The 26,180-nt window shown below is 43.9% G+C and overlaps 1 protein-coding gene across 1 annotated transcript; it reads right to left on the bottom strand.

Moving 5' to 3' along the window:
* Window positions 1–11,430: 11,430 nt before the first annotated feature.
* On the bottom strand, window positions 11,431–13,234 carry LOC103231996 (centromere protein V-like protein 1). The gene has a single exon (XM_007991740.3). The coding sequence runs from the start codon at window positions 13,232–13,234 to the stop codon at window positions 12,416–12,418; it is 819 nt and encodes a 272-aa protein (XP_007989931.2). The 3' UTR covers window positions 11,431–12,415.
* Between the last annotated feature and the right edge of the window lie 12,946 nt (window positions 13,235–26,180).

Here is a 26,180-nt window from a genome sequence, read left to right as displayed (position 1 = left end):
GGAAGGTGGGGGAATGCTTCTGGGGTACCCCTGAGCTTTGTCTCTGGCTCTGTTGAGTTGTAGGGGTGGCTCTCTTCAGCATGTATTCAAGGACTGGGAGTGGAGGTTGATGATGGCCAATTGTCTGGAGACTGAGTACAGGATACGGTAGATGTTTTCTCTGGCTGCTCTGACTTACTCCTGAGGAGCAGGCAGTGAGCTCAGGGACAGACAGGAACTCTTTTGTACAACAGGGAGATTGCCTCCTAGGGCTCACATCAAAGGAGAAAAGTGACAGGGACAGGAGGGATGGACACTGTTTGAAATCCCAGCACCGGGCCTTCTTGAGCCTTGGACAGAAGTGCAGCCACCTGTGCAGGTGGATTTCTGTCATCAAAGGCACCTCCCGCAAGGAATCTGGCAGTGCCCCTTCAGCCCACCCTGAGCAAAGCCTGTCTGCTGCTCTCCGTGGACCTGCAGGAAAACAGTTTCTGTCTCTGCCTTAGTGTCACCTTATAGATTGATTGAGGGGACACGCAAGTTCATCAAAAATTAGGTTTGTGTCTCCTGCTCTCTTCTCTAACACGCAGAACAGAGCTAACTTTATGAATGAACAAAGTAACTGCTTCACATCCAACTCCAAGTTTATTCAATGTAGGTAATAAGAGCTAAAAACATGACACAATTGTATGTTGAAATGGTGCTAGTAGTTAAATTTATTCAGTGCTTGCTGTGTGGCAAACACTCTTCTATGTGTTTGTATGAATTCTTTCACTATGGCATGTGATAGGAAGAAAAGGCACCTAGGCTGCTGTAACATGGTGACCTGACCTAGTTTGAGGGGTCAGAGAAGACCGCCCGGAGAGTGTCATTTACAATATTGTTCAAAAACACTTAACATGAGATCTACCTTCTTACCAAACCCTAACGTGTACAAGACAGTGTTAACCGTGAGCACAATCTTGTACGGAAGTCTCCAGAGCTTATTTTTCTGGCATAACTGAAACTTGACGCCCACTGATGAGCAACTCCGCATTTCTCCCACCCCATTCAGCCGCAGGTAACCACCATTCTACTCTCTGCTTCTATGAGCTGACTACAGTATATTCCTCGTTTCAGTGGAATCACCTAGTATTTGTCTGTCTGTGAGTGGCTCATTTTTAGGGCACTATTCACGATAGCCAGGGTACACAACATATTAAATGTCTATCACTGGGCCGGGCCGGATGGCTCACGCCTATAATCCCAGCAATTTAGGAGGTTGGGGAGGGCAGATCACTTGAGGTCCGGAGTTCAAGATCACCCTGGCCAACATGACCATACCCATCTCTAGTAAAACTACAAAAACTAGCCGGGTGTGGTGGTGCACGCCTGTAGTCCCGGCTACTCAGGAGGCTGAGGCACAAGAATCGCTTGAAACCAGGAGGCAGAGGTTGCAGTAAGCCGAGATTGCACCATTGTACTCCCACCTGGCCCTGTCTGGAAAGAAAGAAAGAAAGAAAGAAAGAAAGAAAGAAAGAAAGAAAGAAAGAAAGAAAGAAAGAAAGAAAGAAAGAAGAAAAAGAAAGATACATTCTATCACTGGATGAATGGATTAAGAAGATGTGGCATACACATGATACAGCTTTAAGGAATGAAATCCTGCCATGTGGGACCACATAGATGAACCTCGAAGGTTTTATGCTAGGGAAAGTTAGCTGGGCTCGAAAGTACATAGACTGTGAGATTTCACCTCTGTGAGGTACTGAGAAGAGACAAATGCTTAGAAAGTGAAGGTAGAGTAGAGATCACCAGGGGCTGTGGGAAATGGGGAGAAAGGGAGTTACTGTGTGAGGAATACAAAGTTTCTGTTTGAGAAGATGAAAACTTCTGGAAATGGATAATGGTGAGGGTTGCACAGCAATGTGAATGTACTTACGTGCCAGTGACATGTAAACTAAAAAGGGTTTAAATGCCAAATATCATGGTCTGCATATTTTACCACAATCAAAATGTTGCCGTAAAGAAAAAATCGTAGGGAAACGTTGTCGCATTTTCCTTTGCCCTCGTTCCACCTTCTCCCCGACCTGATGGCGGCATTGCACCCAGCAGCCTGTATCCCCCGTGTGGAACCCTGGTACCTGGTTCCGGAGGGAGCAGAGCAGAGCTTATTCAAAAATCATGGTTTTCATCGGTTCTAACCTGTCTAGGGGCTTCCTGAAAGACAGAAGCAAGATGCTCCTCTCTGTTTGACCTAACAGGGAAGTCAGAGCAGAAAAATGTTGGGCAGCTCCTGAAAACCTTATAAGGCAAATCAAAAAACTGCAGCTGCATGAGGCAGAAACTACAGTTGAAACCTATAGCAGATAACACAAAACCTGGGGGATATGCTGGCGGACAGACCATTTGGGAAATTAGAACATTCAGAAGCAGTCCCGAACCCTGGGGATTGTCGAAAGCCAGGTGCGTGCCCAGGATTGGATGCATGCTCAGAAAAGACCTGAGAAGACCCTAAGCTTTCACCAGCTGATCTCTGGACTCAGTCTAAACAGGAAGTGACAGCCAAGACAGAGTTGTAAGTGGCCTGGCTGAGGGTTGAAGGAGTGCTGCAGCCCAGAGCAAATCCACAAAGTCTGACAGAGGAATTTTTTGCTTTTTTTTCTTTGTAAGTTCTAGGCTGTCAAGGAAATTGCTGTCAAAATACAAGCTGAAAACAAACTAAAGGAACAGAGAGTTCAGTGGCCACACATGACAACGAAAGCAGGCTCTCCCAAAAGGGTTTGGAAAACCCTCTAGACAAAATCAACGACCGTAGCTTTTAGAAATCAACAACTGCAAATCCTGAAGAAGGTAGAGGATCTAATTTTCCGTGTTACCACATTACCACACTCAAAGTCCTAGTTTTCAGCAGCAACAAAAGAATCCAAAAGCCTACAAGGAAACTTGAAAGTATGACCCATTCAAGGGAAAACTGCAAACTGCCAACTCAATGGTAGTTTCTCAAAAAGAAGAGTGTTTCCTCCTGTTCATAGAGTTGGAGATATAAAATGACATGAGGACAGAACATTCCATTGTGCTCAACTTTATGAACACCACGGTGACCTTTGAGAGAGCCATTTCATTGGGATGTGGGGGACAAGAATGAGTTTTAGGATGAATAGGTGATGAAGTAATGACAAGTGTGGAAAGCTCTAAGTTTCATTGTGAATGGAAGGAGATAAGGTAGTGGATGCAGGGTAATATGGGGAAGACGGAGGGTGCTTTGAGCGTTTGATTGTTGATTTTTATCATTATAAGGTTTTCATGACCAGTGCGTGATTTAGTGCTATTGGAAAGATATGTTTGGGAAGGACAGGTTGAAGTTGACGGGGGCCATCGGGAGCATAAATGTATCATGGATACTATAAGATTCCTGGGAAGATGGGAACAGTGAGATTCAAAGCACACATTGAAGGATTACCCGGAAAGAGCAGGAGGGACGTTCTGTCATAAATGGAGGAAAGGCAACAACTTGTGCCTGTACATGCAGGTAGGTGTTCACAATTGCTGGTAGGAAATGGAGAGAGTCTTTCCTGAGGTCTTGGATTTTCTCAGGAAAATAGGAGGTGCGGCCAGCTTCTGAGAGTGAGGGAAAGGAGATCAGGGGTTTTCAGAGTCATACAGTTGTATAATAAATGGTCATTACAGGTAGTTGGAGAGAGAGCTGGTTGGGAAAATACAGTAGACTAACTGGCCCCCATATAGGGCTTGGTTGAGGTTGAGGTCTACGATTGTCCATGGTACTGGTCTCCGGACTCATCTGACTTTTCCCCAGTCTTCTGCTGTTTCTTGACTTCAGGCCTAAGTTCATCCAGTCTTTGATGAAGGAACGTTTCTGGGTTGGATGACTGAGCAATGCTAGCGTACTCAGTTGAAGCATTAAATACAGGGGCATGCACAAATTTGCAGCTGAGGGGAGTGCACTGAGATAGATCTGAGTTTGAGGTTCTTGTGAAAACATCCAGGATGTACAGAAGGCAACTGGATGTTTCAGTGTGGTGCTCAGCGATTACTTTCAGACCAGGAATACACGTTTGTGAGTCCTCTCAGCAATCAGCCAGACGAAGCCATGAGCGTGAGTTAATTCACCCCAGGATGTAGGAAAGATAGCATGGAAAGAGCTGGCCGAGGACCAAACCTAGGGAATAGTAACACTGAAGCACACAGGGAAACAGAAGCCCAGGAAGGAGATGGAGAAAGGAATCTCCGAGGGATAGGATAGTAACTAGGAGAAAAAGTAGAACCACAGATGTGAAGGAAGGAGGGAGGGTGATGCTGTGGAGATGTAAGGCCAGATCAGAAGGGAGAGAGGAGTCCATTGGGATTCATTAGGTAGGACATCCTTGTTACATTATGGATACCTATCAGTTGGGACAGCTTGGGGGCCCACGTGAATGAAGACAGACTACATGAAATTGAAGAGTGAGGAAGAGAAGTCCAGGGTACTTCATTTAAAAGGAAATGAGGAAGAGTTTGGTAGGTAGAGTGGAAGACAAAGGAAGGTTATTTGGGCTGAAGGATACTTGAATACATTTTTAGAATCAGGAAAAGAAGACCTTAAAAAGGGAGAAAGTGAAAACGCAGGAGTAACAAACTCCATTTTTATCATTCTAATCTCTTATTCTGAGCGCAACCCTCCAGGGAAGGTAGTAGTATCGCTGTGGCAGAGATGCAGTGTTGGCAGAGATGCAGAGTTGGCAGAGATGAGGCGACTGCAAGGGAGAATTTCAGTCACTTGCCTGTGGTCACACAGCTTGTAAGTGGGATCCAGGACTTGAACACAGTTATAACTCCAGAATGGTTGCACTCCCCAGGGTAACTTCTCACAAATACCTTAAACCTTGTTCTTTCTTGGAAAAAAAAAGAAAAAAGAAAAAAAGAAATTGACATACTAGACTCAGTACATTGTTTAAACATTTACCTTCTTAATGAATCCTCCCCGTACTCTGGTAAGTAATATGAGTTTCACCCTTCCTGGAGTGTCTGTTAATCCCAGGCACTGAGTTGAATGTTTCATATTCATTGTTATTTAATTCCCACGATGTCATGTCAAAGTAGATGTAGGAAATGAAGTTTCACAGCGGTCACAGCTATTGCCAAAATACATGTTAACCATTGATTTCTGCTTCTCATCTCCCAAAAATACATCAGGTTATCAGTGCTTTTCAAAAGTCTCAACCAATTAGTGGACATGAATGTTACTCATGTACATTTGGAAATAAATAGAGGTAAGTGCACATAAAGTGGACGATAAATGGTAGTTTTGAAAAAAGACTTTGTTGGCATATAATCCACATGCCATAAACTTCACCCATTTAAAGTGTACTATTCAGGTGTTTTTTTTTTTTTTTTTTTTTTTTTTTTTTTTTTTTTTTTTTTTCCATTCTGCGTATTCACAAGGTTCTGCAACCATCACCACAATCGCATTTTAGAACCTTATAATCACGTTGGAAAGAAGCCCCATACACATTAACAGTCACTTCCCACCCTGTTCTCCTTCTCCAAGCAAATGGCAATAAAATTTCTCAGTCCATAAGTTTACATATACTGGACGTTCTTCCAAATGGAATCACATAATATGTGGTCTTTTGTGATTTTCTTTCATGCAGCATCACGTGTTCCAGGCTCATGCATGTTATGGCATGTATCAGTATTTCATCCCTTTTTGTTGCCAAGCCATACTCCCCTGAATGGAGAAACTAAATTCCATCCGTCAGTTCATCAACTGATGGACGCCTGCACCCGTCACAGCCTTTGTCCACTAGGAATAACGATACCGTGTATGTTTGTGCACAGGATTTTGTTTGGACATAGAGTTTCATTTCTCTTTTGTAGAAAGCTAAGAATGAACCTCCTGGGCCATATGGAAATTCTGTTTCTAGTACTGAGGAGCAGCCAAATTCTTTCAAACCAGGCTGCCCTATGTTATAGTCCCACTAGCAATATATGAGGACTCCAGTCTCTCTACATCCTTGTCAGTAATTGTTATCGCCTGTCTTTTTTATTCTTGTCATCCTACTGAGTATGAAGTGGTAGCTCACTGTGGTTTTGATCTGCATTTCCCTACTGGCTAATGATGATGGTGGGTGGCTTTTCGTGTGCCTATTGGCCGTTTGTATACTTTCTTTGCCAAAATGTCTATTCAGATTCTTTGCTCATTTTTGAATTAGGTCATTTGACTGTTGATTTATCAGAGTTCTTTATATATCCTGGATACGTCTACCATCAGATGTATTTTCTATGGGTTGTCTAAAAGTCCACGTTATCTACTTTTTTGTTTTGTTGCTTGTACTTTGGTGTTGAATGCATACACAAACACACAAAAGCCTTTGCCTAAAGGAAGGTCACAACGTAAGAGTTACGGAAGAGAAACGTAAGATTTAGTCTTATATTTCCTTATAAGAGTTTTATCATTGTAGCTCTTATATTTAGGTCTCTGATCCGTTTTGAGTTAATTTTTGTATGTAGTGTGAGGTAAGATCCAATCCACTCTTTTGTGTCTAGTGGTCCCTTATCATTTTGTGAAATTAGTTTCTTTCTTTTCTTTTTTTCTTTTTCAATTGACAAGTAAACATTGTATATATTTATGGTGTACCTCAGGATGCTTGGTATCTGTATACGTTGTGGAATGGTCAAATCAAGCTAATTAACATATTCCACCCTTCACGTATTTATCAGTTTTTGTTGTTGTTGTTGGTGGTGGTGGTGGTAGAATCACCTAAAAGCTACTGTCTTAGGAATTTTCAAATAACCAATCTATTGCTATTGAGTATAACCACTATGACTTACAATAGCTCCCTTGAACTTATTCCCCCTGTCTAACAGAAATTTTCTACCCATTGCCAACACTCCCTATGCCCCCCGAACCCTTAACCTCCAGTAGCCACCATTTGTACTCTCTGCTTCTGTGAGTTCCAATTCTGAGACCCCACATGTAAGTGAGATCACTTGCTATTTGTCTCTCTGTGCCTGGCTTATTTCACTTGACCTAACATGCTCCAGGTTCATTCATGTTGTCACAAATGGCAGGATTTCTTTCCTTTTTAAGGAGGACTCATGTTCCTACCACGTACTCCACAACTCGGGGAGACAACGAGGCTCCGCCTGAGTTCCTCCTCCCGCCAGTAGGCTGAGGCAGGCATACGGCTCGACATGTCTCTTTCTTCTGTCTTGCAGATAGTTCTCTTCCATTGCATTAGGTCCATATCTTGGGAACCATTGTCATCTCGGTTCTTTCGTTGCTTTTCGGGGGAAGGATCAATGTGGTGCTTTTATTTCCCTCCAATACAGCCAGAAATGCAATCTCCTGAAACATAATTTTTAATATCCCATATTTAGCGAGATCTTATTCAGGTTGGCAGAAAGAAAATGGGAAAGAGAATCTTCATCAAAGTGTCTCTAGGAAAGATTTTCCAATGTGCAAGAAGATATACTCAGGCAAGACAGTCGGTTTTTCCCATGGACACCCTTGTGCCTGCATGTGATACTGGAAACACTTATTTTAGAGATGCGAATCCTAACCAACTACCTCTGGGATGCTGGGAGCAATCTCCCTGGGTCTTCTAGAGGCGGGAATTGGCCACCTTGCAATGACGAGAGTTTATCTCAGAGACCATGCGGCTGTAATTTGGTTTTCCCCAGCTGGTATCTGCAGCTCTCCCCGGCTGTTAACAATTTCTCCAATGCCCACTTGTGGGTCCGAATTCACTGTTGCTTACATGTTTTACAGCCTGACCCATGAGAACGACCTTCACTCACTTCAAGTCTACTATTTAAGCGAGAGACAGCGATGGCATCAACCCCACCAACCGCACACCTCACATTGGGAAGAGCATGCAGACTGTGATAGTGGCTCAGAGTCAAGTCTCAGGAATTGTGGTGGAGTCACAGAAATTGTGGTGCCATTCCCAGAAAAACCTTGATCCTGGTCATAATGGAGGAGGGGAAAGTTATCAGGGTAACTCATTGAGGCATTTACTGCAGAGTCCCAGGCAAAAGTGATAAGGTCTAGGTCCCTTTGGCCCAAATATCGGGGGTATAATAACATAAGTCGTATTAGGAACAGCGGGTGACATTTCTTGATCATTTGACGCATCAGGGCATGGAGCTCCATATTCTCCTTCCAGCACTTCACTTAAAATCCTCAGTAAATTAAGATATATGTAGTTCTGTCGCCGTTGTACAGATGAGGAAACCAAGGCCCAGAACGGTGTACTGACTTGTCTGACAAAGGGTGCCCTATCGCTGTGCTCCTGCAGGACCCTGTACTTTGCTGACCCATGCCCCCGTCACACAGTTTTGAACGGAAAAGGCTATCTCTGTTCCTCACACCATACACTGGGAGATGACAGGGTCTAGGGCAAGTTGTAACTTAATAAGGAACCAGAAGGCCTATGTTCTTCCCTCCCCCTACCTTTTTGTAGCTGAATTGCTTTTATGCTCAGTTTTTACATCAAAGAAGTGTGGATGACAGCTCCCGAGATAGTGGTCCTGGAAGTAGTGCCTACACCTCAGTCTGTGTGCAGTTAAGACAAAAGCTGCATTTGGATTTTTGCTCAAACAACAACAGGATGAATAAAAAGGGCTCAAATGCAGTAAGTGCTTATATAGGCTAAGCTCCATCATTCTTTCATGTGCATGCTCTCATTGAAGCCTCACAGAGAAGGTGAATGCTACTCTTAAAACTTGTTGCCATTCCAGGCAGGAACAAGTAGCAGAGTTGGGACACAAGCCCAGGTGGATGTCCGTTCAAAGCCTCTGTCCTCAAAATAAGTGTTTTCCAAACTGTGATATGCAGGTCGTTTGTGGCCATAGACACAAGTATATTGGCGCGTAAACAAACAACGTGGGGGCTCATGAAATAGCAGAGCATCTAATCTATGGTCGTTTCAGATTTTTACAGGAGGCCCGTATCATGGTGGCGTGCACTGGGCAGCTGGCCAAAGGATCTCGGCCAGGGATGAAGAGCTGCCTTTGATGTGAGGTGGAGATAGGGTGAAATGCGTAGAGAATTGGATCCATGAAAACAGAGAGGGGCCAGGATGAATGGGGCAGAAGTGCCTGAGAGCTACTTTTTCCCCGGTCCTTACTGACCATGCTGTTCAATCACCCTAGCTTTCCAACTTCTCCCTGCCACCTGCCCCCTTGGCATCCATGGGCTTGGTCCTTCCATTATCAGCGTCTCAGTTTTTTCCTCCACCAATTGAGATTAACAGTAGGAGTTCTGAAAGATTTTAGTGAGAAGTAAATAAAGGAACACACGTGAAGTATTTGTTAGAGAGAGAGAGAGTGCTTAGGTCTATTTCATATTTTTCATTTTCAAAGGTACATGGACACATTATGTATCACACCTGTAATCTCAGCACTCTGGGAAGCGAGGCAGTTGGGAAGCTTGAGCTAAGGAGTTCAAGATCAGCCTGGTTCACATGACGAAACCCCATCTCTACAAATACAACAAGAGATTAGCGGGCTGTGGTGGCACGTGCCTGTAATCCCAGCTACTTGGGAGGCTGAGGTGAAAGGATCAGTTGAGCAGGGGAGGTGGAGGCTGTAGTGAGCCGAGATCGAGCCACTGCACTCCAGCCTGGGCACCAGAGCGAATATCTGTCTCAAAAAATAAAACAAAATAATAGAAATTATGTATAATAATAAACATTTTCATTACATCTATTTCTAGTTATATTTTATGACCAGTGATATTGTCTTCCATTTGGTTTCATGATGGGAATTTTCCTTTTTAAACACATTTCCAAGTCTTCCCTTGACACTTGTCAGAAAGGAAATTCACCTTCTAGTCTGGAGTTCGTCCTAAGATGTCATCTGAAGAGCCAGCATACAAACAGGCGGCCTTTGTGGATCCGGTGCCAGATGTGCTCTTCCATTCTACTGAGAGGGGGGTGTTTCCCTTTCCTTCCCTATGGTATTCTATGGAAGAACTGAGCTACATTCTAAGAACCTCGCTTGAGCATCTTTACCCGACTCCACTTTTTGTCCATAGCCTTAAGTCCTTCTCACATTCTGTTTGACACATTCCAAACCCGCTGTAAACGCTTGTGGAATGGATGAACAAGTGAACAAAGGGCTTAGAAAGGATGGAGGAAAGGGCAGTCAGTGGCATGGGGCTAAGGCAGTCCAGCATATGCAACCAGCAGGAAGTTAACTATTTCTGGTGGGGTCAGAAATACCTACGGTCCCGAAGACAATAAGACTTCTACCCTGGACTGGGTTTGCGTGGGCCAAGGTCGGCTCCAGGACTAAGCAGCCAGCCCCCTTCTGACTGTCGTCTTCCCTCCGTACCTCCAGTCATTCATTTAGTCTGCTCTTGGTCTTGCTCAGAGATAGGAGTCAGTCACCTATTTTGTTTCCTTCTTATGTCTTCAGTCACACACAGCTGTACACAAACAATATGTGACCCATTAAGCACATCTGAGTGGCCACCATGTGGGAGAACCGAATGAAACATAACCAGCTCCCCAGCTAACCTAGCCCACTGTGCCAGACTGTATGGCCACAAGTATATCTCCCATCTCTCGTACTGTGATAAAAGTTGCCCCGTTCATACCGAGACCTGCGATTTAATCTCCCTCCCACGCCTGAATCTGAAAAGACTGTGACTCACCTCTAATCAACAGAGTATGACACAGTTGACTCAACATGACTTCTGAGTCTTGCCTGTGAGAAGTGATGCAACATTCACCTTGGATACGGAAGAGTGCTACTTGGAGCCTGAGTCATGAGGTGGGAAGCCTGACTACTGGGAGGCCCACCCTGCTGTGAGGAAGCCAAAGGCCATGGAGTGGTGACACGGAGGCCCTCCACTCGCCAGGCCTAGTCTTCCACTCCTCTCTATGCAGGCACCAGGGATGTCAGTGAATGAGCCTTCAGATGGTTCCAGTCCCCAGCCAATCAGGCCTCTGCAGCTGAGGTCCCAGACCATGCAAGGCAAGCCATGTCCACTGCGCCCTTTCTGAATTCCTGCCTCTGATATTCCATGCATATGATACAATGGCGGTGATTTTATGGACTCACTGTGGGACCGTTTGTTACATAGCAAGAGGAACAGGAATGCAGGACACACCCCCCACTCAAAGCCATTCCTCTTCCGTAGAGTTAAACCTTAATCTGATGCTGGCTTAGATTATTTCACTGCCAATTCTTCATGGTTTTCCCATGTGTATGGACGCCCCTAAACAATGCAGTTTCATATTGTCTGGGTGCCTTGATAGGAGGAGTTTTGGGGGCCTGAAATGGAGAAAAAAAGCATTCATGGATCAGGTAGTCAAGGCAAGGCACTGTGTTTACCCTGAGAACAAACTCTCTGTTAGCTGTTAACACTCTTGAGGAGAGAGCAAGTTGAGGAATCGGGTTTAATCTACTCCATACCGGTTATATAGCGAGTAGGCAGCAGGTCCAGGATTCAAAGACAGGTAGTGTATCCCCAGAGGCCGAGTGTGTAAACCCTCTGCTAATTCCCCTCATCAGAAATGTAGGGGACCCTGGGGAAGTTGTCTCTACCACAAAAGCCAGAGTCAGCACCACCTCCTCAAATAATCTGAGACCAAGTACTTTCAAGAACCAAGCCTTGCCATAGCCGAGCCGGACATTACAGACACACCAACACACATCGTTTCCTAGAAGGTATTTACTGATTTCTATATACTTAACACATGTACAAGACAGGTATTTCAAAAGATTAAAGAGGGCATACAATGCACGGATGTCTTTCTCATTCCTGTGTGGACAGTGTCTTTCTCATTCCTGTATCCCCATCTCCTTACCCAGAGACACTTTCCAAACAAAAACAAGCAAAATAGTAACAGCTTTTGGTGATTAAGAGTAATGAGGTATGTAACACGACCAAATCTTGAAATATATCATTAAGAAAACAGGAAATAGCATAACTCGAATCTAAGTAGTGACAATATGAACGTCTACCTAAAACTCACAGGTGCGGGAGCACACGCACACCATAATCAATGGAAGACGTCCTAGTACATGTTTACAAACTGTTTGTGTGTTGCCGTCCTAAACACCAGACGCAAAGCGCTGAAAACAACAAGCCTGTTCACAATAGCACCAGCAACGTACAGTACACAGGAATCATCTGCAGGTGATTTGTGACAACTGTAGGCAGAACAGTAATAGCGAGAGATACAATGGATGGCTTGAAAAATCAGACACTCTTCTTGCTTATCGAATTGCAAGATTAACGTTGTGCTACACAGACAAAGGTGTGTTCAAGATTTGGACCGTAAGCGAGTTCACTGAAAACTAGTGGAGAGGAAGGGTAAATACTGGAAGGGAATCCACGGTTTGACCAGGCCAGAAACACCTCTTTCACAGCATGTGATCTGTGCAGGTACTCGGATGCTCCCCGCAGGGCCGCCCGGGTCGGTTTCGGGCGGGCTTGCGGCCCCAATCACTGCTCCTGTTCGCGGGGACAGGCAGGGGCTGACTGGGAGGACGTCTTGTGGATGGCCTTGGGCTTCTCGGCGGCCTCCTCCCCCGGGTCGCCACCGCCGACCTCCTCGATGACCACGCTGCGCACGGTGCCCTCGTCCAGGCAGTGCGGGGCGACGCCGTACACGCGGGGACCAGAGACAGCTGCGTGGAAACTCTGCACCCCGCACCTGCTGCAGAAGCTGTGCAGCGCCGGGTGCGTGTCGGACCGATAGGTGACGATGCTGTCCGCGCCCTGGAGCAGCGTGAAGCGCGAGGCCGGGACGAGGAAGTGGCGGTGCTGCTTCTTCCTGCACAGCCTGCAGCTGCAATCCACCACGCGCAGATCTGCCGGGGCCCAGACCGCAAAGCGGACCGCGCCGCAGTGGCAGCCCCCGGTGTGATGCACGAGGCCCAGGTACTCGAAGGTGTCCAGCAGGACCTTGGCGGCGCCCTCGCAGCTGAGGCCCCGCAGCTTCCTGAACGTCTCCCAGCGCTCCCGCTGTGCGCCCAGGTCCAGCTCCTTGGGGGACGGGGCGGGTCCCGGCGGGTCCGGCGGTGGCGCGGAGGGCAGCCGGTCTCTGGGGCCCGCCTTCCGGACCCGCCGCCAGCGGCGCTTCCGTCGCCACCTATCCAACCACCTCTTGGCCGCCGCGTGGCTCCCGACCCCGACTTGGACCCGGGGGCACTGCGCGCGGCTGGCGCCAGTGACCGCGATGGCCGCGCAGCCGGCGGGAGGATCCCCGGGCCGCTTTCGCCTCCGCGGCTGAGCGGTGGCCCGGTTCCTCACTCTGCCCATGGCGCCTGCAGCCTCCGGAGCGCGTGCCCACCCCCCACCCTCATTTCCCCGTCAGTCGCTGAGCAGCCTCCTTGTCTGCGCCAGTAGGATTGGCCCCTTGTTGAATGCGATGTAAAGAGACCCTTCCCTTGACCCTATCACAACAGCCTTTCCTGACCTGAAAGGCAGTCGGGAGGCATTCAACAAACACCTGCAGGGCACCAGACACCCCGCCTGGGCGCTGGGATGTGGAGATGCATCAGGCTTTCCAAAGCACTCACATTCATTTAGGATCAGATGTATGCAAATACAGCCCCCAACGCCTTGGGACACTTTGCTCTGACAGAAATAAGAACCAGGGGCTCTGGGAACAGAGAGGAACGCCCACACACTGTAATTGGAGGGGCGTGTGGGAGGGGCACGGAAAGACTCCTCTAAAGTCTTCTTGGGGGCTTGATTCTTTTTTTCGGGTGTAGTGTTTTATTTTTCTCTCTCGTAATTTTCGTTGCGATCAAGTCCTCTTTACCTAATGTTGACATACCTACTTCTGCTGTTTTAATTAATATTTACCTGATGTGACTTTTCCCACCCGTTGTATCCTTTTCATTTACCCAGGGCAACGGAAGTGGAACTGAGTTTCATATAAACATGGGATAGTCAGACTGTGTTTCTCACTGACTCTGCCAATATCTACCTTTTCATACATGTTTTTAGTTCATTTCCATGATCGCCGGGCTAGTGTTTAAGTCCAGAGACTTACTGTTTGTTTTCTTTTGTTTCCTCCGTGTCTTGGCTAACCGAGACCTCCTTTTTGTTGTTGTTGTTTTTTGTTGTTGTTGTTGTTGTTGTTGTTGTTGTTTGCCCTTCTGTGGCTTACGTGTACACTTTGCAGGATTTTTCTTGATTTCTGAAAGTGTTTTCGAGTGCTTTATTTTGTAAAATTGTCTCAGTGGTTGCTCTGGGATTTTCAATGTGCATATGTGACTTACCACAGGCTCCTGGTATCCAGTTCTCACCACTTCCATTGAAGTGTAGAAGCATCAGCCCCTTTTAGCCCCTCTGCCTTTCTGTGTGGAATATTGGATGGTTTCATATTTTTTGCTTTAATCACCAAACATGACTTCCACAATTCACAAGGAAAACGGTGGCTTAAGGTTTGTCCCCTAAGGGTGTTTTTTCCACTGGTCTTGACTCCTTTCTGACAGATACTTCCAGAGGCCATCTTTTATTCTTTCCTCTTTTGTTTGGAGCACCTGCTCTAGCCATTCTTTCACCGTGAGTCTGCTCGTGATAAAATGCTTTCTTTAACCTGAGAATGTCTCGATTTCCCCTTCATCCATGAAGGATGGTATCACTGGATACAGACTTCACAGCTGACAGGACTTTTGTTCAACACCTGAAACTTTTCAGGACACTTCCTAATGGCCCCCACTGGTCAGAGGAGACATTTGCCCTCATTAAAACTGGCGTTCTCCTATAATCAATGAACCACGTCGGCCTTGCTGCTTTCAGCGATGTTATCAGCTTCAAAAACTGACTATGCGGTGTGTGTTGCTGTGAATTGCTTTGTGGTTGTCTTATCTGAAGTTTGCTCATTTTCCAGAATCTATGGGTTTATGGTTTTCATTAAAATTTGGATATTTTCAGCCTTCTTTTCTTATATTACTTTCAGTCCACTCTCTACTTTCGATACTCCAGTCGTAGGGATATTGGAACTTCGTTATTGTCCTAACTTTACTGAGGATCCATTCAGCTTTTAATCATTCCATGACCTCTCTCTCTCGCTCAGGCGTAGTCAATCCTATTTTCTGTTTGTTTGTTTTGTTGTTTGAGGAAGAATCTCGCTCTGTCACCCAGGTTGGAGAGCAATGACACAATCTCGGTTCACTGCAACCTCTGCCTCCCGGGTTCAAACGATTCTCCTGCCTCAGCCTCCCAAGTAGCTGGGATTACAGGCGCCGGCCACCACGCCAAGCTAATTTTTGTATTTGTAGTAGAGACGGGGTTTCCCCACGTTGGCCCGCGGTTGATCTGCCTGCCTCGGCCTCCCAAAGTGCTGGAATTACAGGCGTGAGCCACCGCGCCCGGCCGTCAGTCTTATTGATTGGGCCTCCATTACGATGATGGTATCTTTTGTCATCACAGGTCTCTTACCGAGTGCATCCAGCAATGTTTCCAAATTCTGTCACTGTTTTCGTTTTCTGTTCCATCATTTCTTTTTTATACGTCTTCTACTCACCGCTGAGATTTTCCATTTTCTAGTCTGGTTCCAGACTATTTGCAATTACATAATGAAGCATTTTTGTGATGGTTGCTGTAAAATGTTTGTCAGATAATGGCAACGTGTGCATCGTCTCTATGTTGGCACCACTAGATTGTATTTCCTCATTCAAGTTGTGTTATTCCTGGTTCTTGACGTGGTGGGCTCTGCTCCACCGCATACAATGTATTTTGCTTGTTACTTTAGGAGTCTCTGGACATGAGACAACTATTTGATGTTAGAAGTCAGCTACTTTCTTTAGTTTTAGCCTGTAGATTCTGGTGTCCATTTTTAGGTTCCGGGATTTTTAAAAAGTTTATTTTCAGAGCATTTGCGATGCTATTTTTTTGTGTTTGGCTTATCTGCCGACACAGCAGCCCCAACTGTTCCCTGCTGGTGGTATTTGAGAGGCAGAAAAAACTAAATTCCACAGTTTATTCCAGGTTTGCTACTTCCTACCTAATATCTTTTTTTTCCCCCCGTTCCAAGATACCATGCAGCCTACCACACTACATTTAATCATCATAGGCTGGGACAACTTCTCAGACTTTACTTGTTTCCGTGACCTTGAGAGTTTTCAGGGTTACTAGTGAGGTATTTTCTAGAATATCTTTTTTTTTCTTTTCTCTTTATTTCTATTTTTATGTTTGTTTATTTATTTATTTATTTATTTATTTATTTATTTATTTGAGACAGGGTTCCCTGCTTTGTCACCCAGGCTGGAGTACGCAACGGCAATGGTGGGATCTCAGCTCACTGCAACCGCCACATCCCAGGTTCAAACCATCCTCCTCCCTCAGCCTCCCATAGTACATGGCACTACAGGCATGCACCAACATGCCCGGCTAATTTGTGATGTGTGTGTGTGTGTGTGTGTGTTGTAGAGACAAGGTTTTGCCATGTTGCCCAGGCTGGTCTCGAACTCCTAGACTCAAGTGATCCGCCTGCTCCAACCTCCCTAGAATATTTTTCAACTCAGATTTTTCTAATGCTTATCTCATGATTAGACTGATGTTGTGAGCTACCAGAGAATCACCACAAAGGTAAAGAGCTGTTTTCGTCTGATCGCATCAAGGGTACATAATATCAACATCAGTTTTGATTGTGTAAGTTGACCTTGGTCACCTGGCAGAAGCAGTGTTGGACTGGGTGCTCCCATGAAAAGTTACTCTTTTAGCCCCTGTCCACATGCTACTCTTTGGAAGGAAGTCATTAAGCCAAGTTCACACCTAACTGGTGCTAAGTTATAAATCCTTTCTTTGAGGCAGAGTATCTACATACGTTCTTTGGAATTCTCCTTCACGGCACAGCTGTCTATGCTCCTGCATTGATTTCGTTATTCAATCATTTATGTATATCATGATACTTTCATGGATACTTACTTGATACTTTAGGTTATAATCCAACACTTTGCTATTTCTTTTTTATTATTATCATTTTTGCAGTTGTGGCCACTGGGTGCATGTTCAGTTCACCCCTAGGTCCCGTTGGTATGCTCCCATTGTTTGCGGTTCCATTTTGTGTAATTCCTTGCTTTGTGGCTCATCCTGCACATTTCTGTCTTGCATACGTTCTAGACTTGTCTGGCCTGTTTCCTAGCTCCTAGGATCAGCCAATTCTCCAAGGATCTCTGTTTCCTTTTATCAGAAAATGGTATCAGAGACCAACGTCTGGCAAGTAGGTGTGCTCGTACCTGCAAGAGTCTAGTGGTTTCTAGACCCTCTCTGCCGAAACAGAGAGGAAATACATATGTATGTATACTAACCCATGTATATACATATATATTTCTATAAATATTTTGATACGTGACCATGAGGATCTATAATAAGCTGAATATGAGTTCCTACCCATGTCTGCAACTCTATTCCATTGCAGCACGAATCATTCTTGCCCCCACCACATTACGATCTGCACCTCCCTCTCCAGCAGTGAAAAACCTGCCTCTCACCCTCCACCATCCATTTACTAATTGTTCAGCTCCAGTATACATGGAGAACGGTATCAGATTTTTCAACCTGTGTCCATACCCGCAACAGGTTTGTCTAGTCGAGTATGCTGCATATGTACAGTTTCCTTTGTCTTTAGCCTTACACACTTCTTTCATTTTCAGAGTTGCTTAGATCAGCACTTTGTACTTCACAGCCTTCAGTGAAGCTTTTCACCCGTTGGTAAGGTTAGAACCTTTTGTCACATGCTGCATTTCAGCCTGATAGTTCCCTACCTCCGTAATGATGTCCTCACACAGAGAGAGCTATTTTTATTTCCTCTTCTTCGGAGGACAGGAACCCCATCATAAAGACTCCACCCTCATGACCTCATAACCTCAAACCCCATTACCTCCCAGAGGCCTCACTTGCAAATACCATCACACTGGGAGTCGGGGCTTCAACACGTGAATTTGGGCGGGAAGCAAACATTCCGTCTATAACGCACATGATAGTTTCACTGCCCTAAAGCATTACCTGTGCTTTACCTACTCATGTCCTCCTGCAAAAGTCCCCTCCACACACCTTGCCTCCTTCTACTCATCCTTTTGAATAAAGTTTCTCCTTACTAATCCTGGATTTGTATTTTGTTCGACAACACATACGTTTTGAAGCAAACTGGGCAGATACTTAATAGCGAGAATGCTGGACACTGTGGCAAGACTGTTGAGCCTCGTTAAGGACCAAGCGGACTGTCTTCCAAATTTGCTGGAAGATGGAGACTTCCCACTTTACATGAATGGACATTCCTGTTGTTCTGCATCCTTGGCAGCAGTTGGTTTGTCAGTTTGGGGGTCTTAGCCCTTCTGTTAGATGTGTAGTGTCATGTAATTATTATTTGAATTTGCATTTATCTATCAATGCCAAATAACAGTAAACATTCTTTCACATGCTCATTTATCACTTCCAAATCTTTGGTGAGGTGTCTGCTCAGACCTTTAGCTCATTTTTAAACTGGGTTATTTGTGGTTGTTTGGTCTTTGAATGTCAACAGTCCTTTGAATATTTGGAATCAAGTCTTTTCTCAAATATCTCTTTGAAAATATTTTATTTCAGTCCTTAGGTTGTCTTTCTTCCTTAACAGTAATGTCTTCCACACAGCAGAAGTTTTAAGTTTTAATAAACTCCAAATTATTGCTTCTTGTTCACGCACTCTGTGGTAGGGTTTGTGACTAAAACCCCATCAGGAAACACAAAGACATGTTGATGTTTTCCCTGTGTTTTCTTCCCTGTGTTTTATAGTCCTATATTTCGTTACATATAATATAGTTTGTTTGTTTGTTTTGTTTTGTTTTGAGACAGAGTCTCGTACTATCGTACAGGCTGGAGTGCAGTGGCACGATCTCGGCTCACTGCAACCTCTGACTCCCAGGTTCAAGCTGGGACTACAGGCATCTGCCACCACGCCCGGCCTTTTTTTTTTTTTTTTTTTGTATTTTTAGTAGAAACGGGGTTTCACTATGTTGGCCAGGCTGATCTCGAACGCTTGACCTCGTGATCCACCTGCCTCGGCCTCCCAAAGTGCTGGGATTACAGGCGTGAGCCACCGTGCCTGGCGTATATTTCGTATTTTTATGTTTCCTGTGTTTTATATTTTGAATTTTACATACGGGACTTTGGCCCTTTTTGAGTTAATTTTCAGTAAAGTGTGAGTTCTTGGTCTAGGTTAATGTTTTTTCCATATGGACCCGAAATCTCCCACCACCGTTTATTGAAAAGACTATCTTTTTCCCATTGTATTGTGCTCGTGCCTTCGCCAAGGATCAGTTGAGAAATATTTCTGCAGTTCGATTACTGGGCTTGCCGGTCTGTTGCATTGAACTGTGTGTGTATTCTTAGTACATGCCGCCCTGTCTTGATTACTGTAGTTTTATAGTAGGTCTTAGAATCTCATCTTATGACTTTTGCAACTCCGTTCTCTTTTTTTAGAATGGCTTTTCTTTTCTAGCACATTTGTGCTTCAATACGAAATTTCGAGTCAATATGTTGATATCTGCAACGTGATTGCTGTAATTTTGATTGGGATTCTGATGTTACAATAAATCAGTCACGGAGGATTTGAAATCTTCTAACAATTACGAATCTTCCAGTCCATATATGTGACATCTCTCTCCACTTATTCAGATCTTCTTTGTTTCGTTTGTTTGTTTGTTTGTTTGTTGTTTTTCTCATCAATATTTGTAGTCTCTGCAAGGAGATCCTATGCCTGACATTTAGATTTAGACCTAAGTACTTAATAGGTAGAGTTGGTGTTGTAAAGGGCAACTTAAAAAATCAAATTCTCATTGTTCACTGGTCACATACAGCTAAACAGTCATCATCAATATATTGATTGTGTCCTGTGACCTTGAAAACCTCGTTTATTGATTCAGCAGTTTGTTGCAGTTCTTTGGAGTTTTCTACATAGATAACTGTATCCTCTGTAAGTAAAAAGTCCCTCTTTCTTTATGTTGTTGTCTCTTCAGGTTTTACCTGAGCATTGGTAGCCTCTCTTAGCATATGGATCATATGGCTTTTAGAACTACTTTTTGCCCTAGGCTTTACAATATACATATTTACCTAGCCCAGTCCACCGTACTGTCTTTTCCAGATTTTGGTATCAGGCTACTTTCAGTAAACAAATTTGGAAGATTTCTATCTTTGTTTCCAGCTTCTAAGTCAATTTAATGAGGCTTATGGGTTTGTATTTTCTAAAAAGTATTAGATGATTGTATTCATCTCTGCTTGTCTACTTTTTCCAAACTCAGATGAAAAAAACAACAACAACAACAAAAGAACACCATTATCCGATAAAGGTGTGACAATTCAAAATGCTGCCCACCCTTGGACAGGCAGAGAAGTACACCAGAAAGGACATGGGTGCTGATGTCAGACACAACTTGGGAGTCTGTCCCAGATCCACCACTTCCTTAGTGTATGACTTTCAGCAAGTTACTTAGTCTCTTTTAGCCTTAGTTTCTCCATTTGTGAAATGGGGATAAGGTCCCCTTCCACGTCATTGCCTCCTCATGATTTGGGAGAGGCCGATTTTCACATCATCACCCTGGCCAATTAGTGTGCAAAGCTGCTGTGATCCTAGGCAATGCATGCATAGTGAGGAGGTAATACTGACAACTGACATCAACCGGCAAGCGAGAGGTAATAACAGTTTTAGTAACTGTATGCATTTGAGGGCGTTTATTTAGTCTTCAAATTATGTTTACAATTTCTGTGCATTCTTTCATGCAAAATTTCTAGACAATTTCCCCATAAAATGTATTGTCCATTATTTAATTTTCTCAAAACATATATATATGGGATTTTAAGAGTTAAACAGTCATACCATTTAGTAATTACATTACTAAATAATGTAATAGTAATTCGCATTCAATGAACACAGAAATCATTTGGTTCTGAAAACCTCCCATCCCCACCACACACACCTACTTCTCCTGCTGGCTCCCTGCAACAACTACCTTCAACTCTTATCTGCTTCTCCTAGTACTTAGCAAGATATTTGCAAACCGTAGACTTATTCTGATGGTGACATGTTTCAAAAATGGCCACAAATGAGACTTCCACTTTCAGCTCTATGTGTAAATAGACAAATGACCAATCCCACCCTTACAACAAGAAAACACTGGAAAACAGATTCTGATATCTTTTGGACTCATCAGAGAACCGAGAGGGGACAGCAGAACACCACCCTGGAGTCCTGAGAGACTGTCAAATCCAGTGTCACAGCTGAGATCTGCTTACCTGAATCAGCAGCTTCTGTAGACAGAAGCCTGTAGGAGTGCTTCAGTAGTAAATACGATGAAGTGCTTGAGGCTGTGTGTGGACTAGCGTTAGTGTGAGAATACGCTGGGAGCTGCAGTCTCAGGGGCATCCACATGTTCATAGCCTTTGGCTCGAGATATGGGTCTTGACGGTGAAGATCTGAAAAAGATGCGGTGGTTTTTCTGGCTGGGAGAGAGGAAGAGTAATCATTGTCAAATACTCCCGGTGCCTTCTCCAAGACAAAAGCCCACTCTTCAGAGCTAGAGACTTGACCAAAGCCTTATCTTAGGTGCAGGAAGGGTATTCCTCTAACCTCTGCCCCTCCAGGCTTCTAGTGTCACCTGTGGGGGAAAAAAAAATCAAGAGGGCTCAAGTGTGTAAAGGTATTATTTGGGAATGCTGAAGCCAGGGAAAGGACCGAGGACGTGGGGAGAGGGTAATACCACTGGAGAAACACTTGTCAAGGTCACAGCCCAGAGACACAGTCTCACTGAAAGACGGAGATCCAGTCATAAAGCTGTGGAATGCTTTCCCGCCCCTACACCTTACCACCACTACAACCAGGCTCCAGGGAAATAACGGCGGGTTACAGCTCAACGTGCTGCAAGACACAGGCTCTCCCTGAGCAGGAGCACTCTGTGAGGCCCAGATTCAAGCAGGAGGACAAAGGGAGAGAGAGATGGGAATTCTGAGAAAGAATTAAAAGGAAATGCTAGAAATCAAAAACACTAACAGAAATGACGAATGTCTCCCAGAAGCTCATCAGTAGAGTCAGCACAACCAAGGTAAGAATTGGAAAGCGTGCAGAAAGGTTAGAGGACAGCAGACACTTTCCAAAATGGAATGCAAAGAGGAAAAGGAGGGGAAGAAATGGAATCGAACATCTTACTGTGTGAAAATTGCAAAAGGTTCGACCTATTAATCTGAATCCCAGACACAGAAAGAAGACGGAGAGAACAGAGCAGAATAAACGTTGGAAGCAATAACGGCCTAGTGCTGTCAAAATTAATGACAGACACCAAAGCACAGAGTCAGGAATCTCTCAGCGTGTATCAAGCAGCATATATACCAAATACACACACACACACACACACACACACACACACACACACCCCACAAACTCACGTCTAGACATATTGAAACTGCAGAAAACTAAAGAGGAAGAGAAATTCTGAAAACCTCAATAAAAACACTGAAAACCTCAATAAAAACACCTTACTGGTAGAGGAACATGGAAGAGAATTATGGCCAACTTCTCGTCAGAATCCATGAGAAAAGAAGAGTGTAGACTGAAATATTAAAGTGTTGAGTGAAGAAAAATATCACCTAGCTAGAATTGTATGCCCTGCAAAATTATCATTAACAACTGAACAGGAAACAAAGACTTTCTCAGACAAATTAAAATCCAGCAAATTAACCTTCAGAAACTCTGCTCTGGGGGAAATGTTAAAAGATAGAAGGAAAAATAACATAGATGAGACGCTTGAATCTACACAAAGGCAGGGCCAGAATCAGTGAAGGAACAAGTGGAGGTAAAATCACACCTTTTCTGTTGCTTATTCTTACAAGGTCTAAAGGAATACGGTTTGTTTAAAATAATAGTGACAATGTATTTGGTGACTATATAGCATTTGGATAAGTTCATGAGGGGTTAACTGGGAATTCTGTCGGGTTAGGTACCTGCACTGCACACTAAGTGATGTACCGTTACTAGACGGTGGACTGGGCTAGGTAAATATGTATATTGTAAAGCCTAGGGCAAAAAGTAGTTCTAAAAGCCATATGATCCATATGCTAAGAGAGGCTACCAATGCTTAGGTAAAACCTGAAGAGACAACAACATAAAGAAAGAGGGACTTTTTACTTACAGAGGATACAGTTATCTATGTAGAAAACTCCAAAGAACTGCAACAAACTGCTGAATCAATAAACGAGGTTTTCAAGGTCACAGGACACAATCAATATATTGATGATGACTGTTTAGCTGTATGTGACCAGTGAACAATGAGAATTTGATTTTTTAAGTTGCCCTTTACAACACCAACTCTACCTATTAAGTACTTAGGTCTAAATCTAAATGTCAGGCATAGGATCTCCTTGCAGAGACTACAAATATTGATGAGAAAAACAACAAACAAACAAACAAACAAACAAACGAAACAAAGAAGATCTGAATAAGTGCAGAGAGAGGTCACATATATGGACTGGAAGATTCGTAATTGTTAGAAGATTTCAAATCCTCCGTGACTGATTTATTGTAACATCAGAATCCCAATCAAAATTACAGCAATCACGTTGCAGATATCAACATATTGACTCGAAATTTCGTATTGAAGCACAAATGTGCTAGAAAAGAAAAGCCATTCTAAAAAAAGAGAACGGAGTTGCAAAAGTCATAAGATGAGATTCTAAGACCTACTATAAAACTACAGTAATCAAGACAGGGCGGCATGTACTAAGAATACACACACAGTTCAATGCAACAGACCGGCAAGCCCAGTAATCGAACTGCAGAAATATTTCTCAACTGATCCTTGGCGAAGGCACGAGCACAATACAATGGGAAAAAGATAGTCTTTTCAATAAACGGTGGTGGGAGATTTCGGGTCCATATGGAAAAAACATTAACCTAGACCAAGAACTCACACTTTAATGAAAATTAACTCAAAAAGGGCCAAAGTCCCGTATGTAAAATTCAAAATATAAAACACAGGAAACATAAAAATACGAAATATACGCCAGGCACGGTGGCTCACGCCTGTAATCCCAGCACTTTGGGAGGCCGAGGCAGGTGGATCACGAGGTCAAGCGTTCGAGATCAGCCTGGCCAACATAGTGAAACCCCGTTTCTACTAAAAATACAAAAAAAAAAAAAAAAAAAAAAAAGCCGGGCGTGGTGGCAGATGCCTGTAGTCCCAGCTTGAACCTGGGAGTCAGAGGTTGCAGTGAGCCGAGATCGTGCCACTGCACTCCAGCCTGTACGATAGTACGAGACTCTGTCTCAAAACAAAACAAAACAAACAAACAAACTATATTATATGTAAAGAAATATAGGACTATAAAACACAGGGAAGAAAACACAGGGAAAACATCAACATGTCTTTGTGTTTCCTGATGGGGTTTTAGTCACAAACCCTACCACAGAGTGCGTGAACAAGAAGCAATAATTTGGAGTTTATTAAAACTTAAAACTTCTGCTGTGTGGAAGACATTATTGTTAAGGAAGAAAGACAACCTAAGGACTGAAATAAAATATTTTCAAAGAGATATTTGAGAAAAGACTTGATTCCAAATATTCAAAGGACTGTTGACATTCAAAGACCAAACAACCACAAATAACCCAGTTTAAAAATGAGCTAAAGGTCTGAGCAGACACCTCACCAAAGATTTGGAAGTGATAAATGAGCATGTGAAAGAATGTTTACTGTTATTTGGCATTGATAGATAAATGCAAATTCAAATAATAATTACATGACACTACACATCTAACAGAAGGGCTAAGACCCCCAAACTGACAAACCAACTGCTGCCAAGGATGCAGAACAACAGGAATGTCCATTCATGTAAAGTGGGAAGTCTCCATCTTCCAGCAAATTTGGAAGACAGTCCGCTTGGTCCTTAACGAGGCTCAACAGTCTTGCCACAGTGTCCAGCATTCTCGCTATTAAGTATCTGCCCAGTTTGCTTCAAAACGTATGTGTTGTCGAACAAAATACAAATCCAGGATTAGTAAGGAGAAACTTTATTCAAAAGGATGAGTAGAAGGAGGCAAGGTGTGTGGAGGGGACTTTTGCAGGAGGACATGAGTAGGTAAAGCACAGGTAATGCTTTAGGGCAGTGAAACTATCATGTGCGTTATAGACGGAATGTTTGCTTCCCGCCCAAATTCACGTGTTGAAGCCCCGACTCCCAGTGTGATGGTATTTGCAAGTGAGGCCTCTGGGAGGTAATGGGGTTTGAGGTTATGAGGTCATGAGGGTGGAGTCTTTATGATGGGGTTCGTGTCCTCCGAAGAAGAGGAAATAAAAATAGCTCTCTCTGTGTGAGGACATCATTACGGAGGTAGGGAACTATCAGGCTGAAATGCAGCATGTGACAAAAGGTTCTAACCTTACCAACGGGTGAAAAGCTTCACTGAAGGCTGTGAAGTACAAAGTGCTGATCTAAGCAACTCTGAAAATGAAAGAAGTGTGTAAGGCTAAAGACAAAGGAAACTGTACATATGCAGCATACTCGACTAGACAAACCTGTTGCGGGTATGGACACAGGTTGAAAAATCTGATACCGTTCTCCATGTATACTGGAGCTGAACAATTAGTAAATGGATGGTGGAGGGTGAGAGGCAGGTTTTTCACTGCTGGAGAGGGAGGTGCAGATCGTAATGTGGTGGGGGCAAGAATGATTCGTGCTGCAATGGAATAGAGTTGCAGACATGGGTAGGAACTCATATTCAGCTTATTATAGATCCTCATGGTCACGTATCAAAATATTTATAGAAATATATATGTATATACATGGGTTAGTATACATACATATGTATTTCCTCTCTGTTTCGGCAGAGAGGGTCTAGAAACCACTAGACTCTTGCAGGTACGAGCACACCTACTTGCCAGACGTTGGTCTCTGATACCATTTTCTGATAAAAGGAAACAGAGATCCTTGGAGAATTGGCTGATCCTAGGAGCTAGGAAACAGGCCAGACAAGTCTAGAACGTATGCAAGACAGAAATGTGCAGGATGAGCCACAAAGCAAGGAATTACACAAAATGGAACCGCAAACAATGGGAGCATACCAACGGGACCTAGGGGTGAACTGAACATGCACCCAGTGGCCACAACTGCAAAAATGATAATAATAAAAAAGAAATAGCAAAGTGTTGGATTATAACCTAAAGTATCAAGTAAGTATCCATGAAAGTATCATGATATACATAAATGATTGAATAACGAAATCAATGCAGGA

The sequence above is a fragment of the Chlorocebus sabaeus genome, chromosome X, assembly GCF_047675955.1.
Source record: "Chlorocebus sabaeus isolate Y175 chromosome X, mChlSab1.0.hap1, whole genome shotgun sequence".
Taxonomy (NCBI): Eukaryota; Metazoa; Chordata; class Mammalia; order Primates; family Cercopithecidae; genus Chlorocebus; species Chlorocebus sabaeus.
The sequence above is the reverse complement of the archived record's forward strand: the minus strand, read 5'-3'. Positions and strand labels throughout refer to the sequence as shown.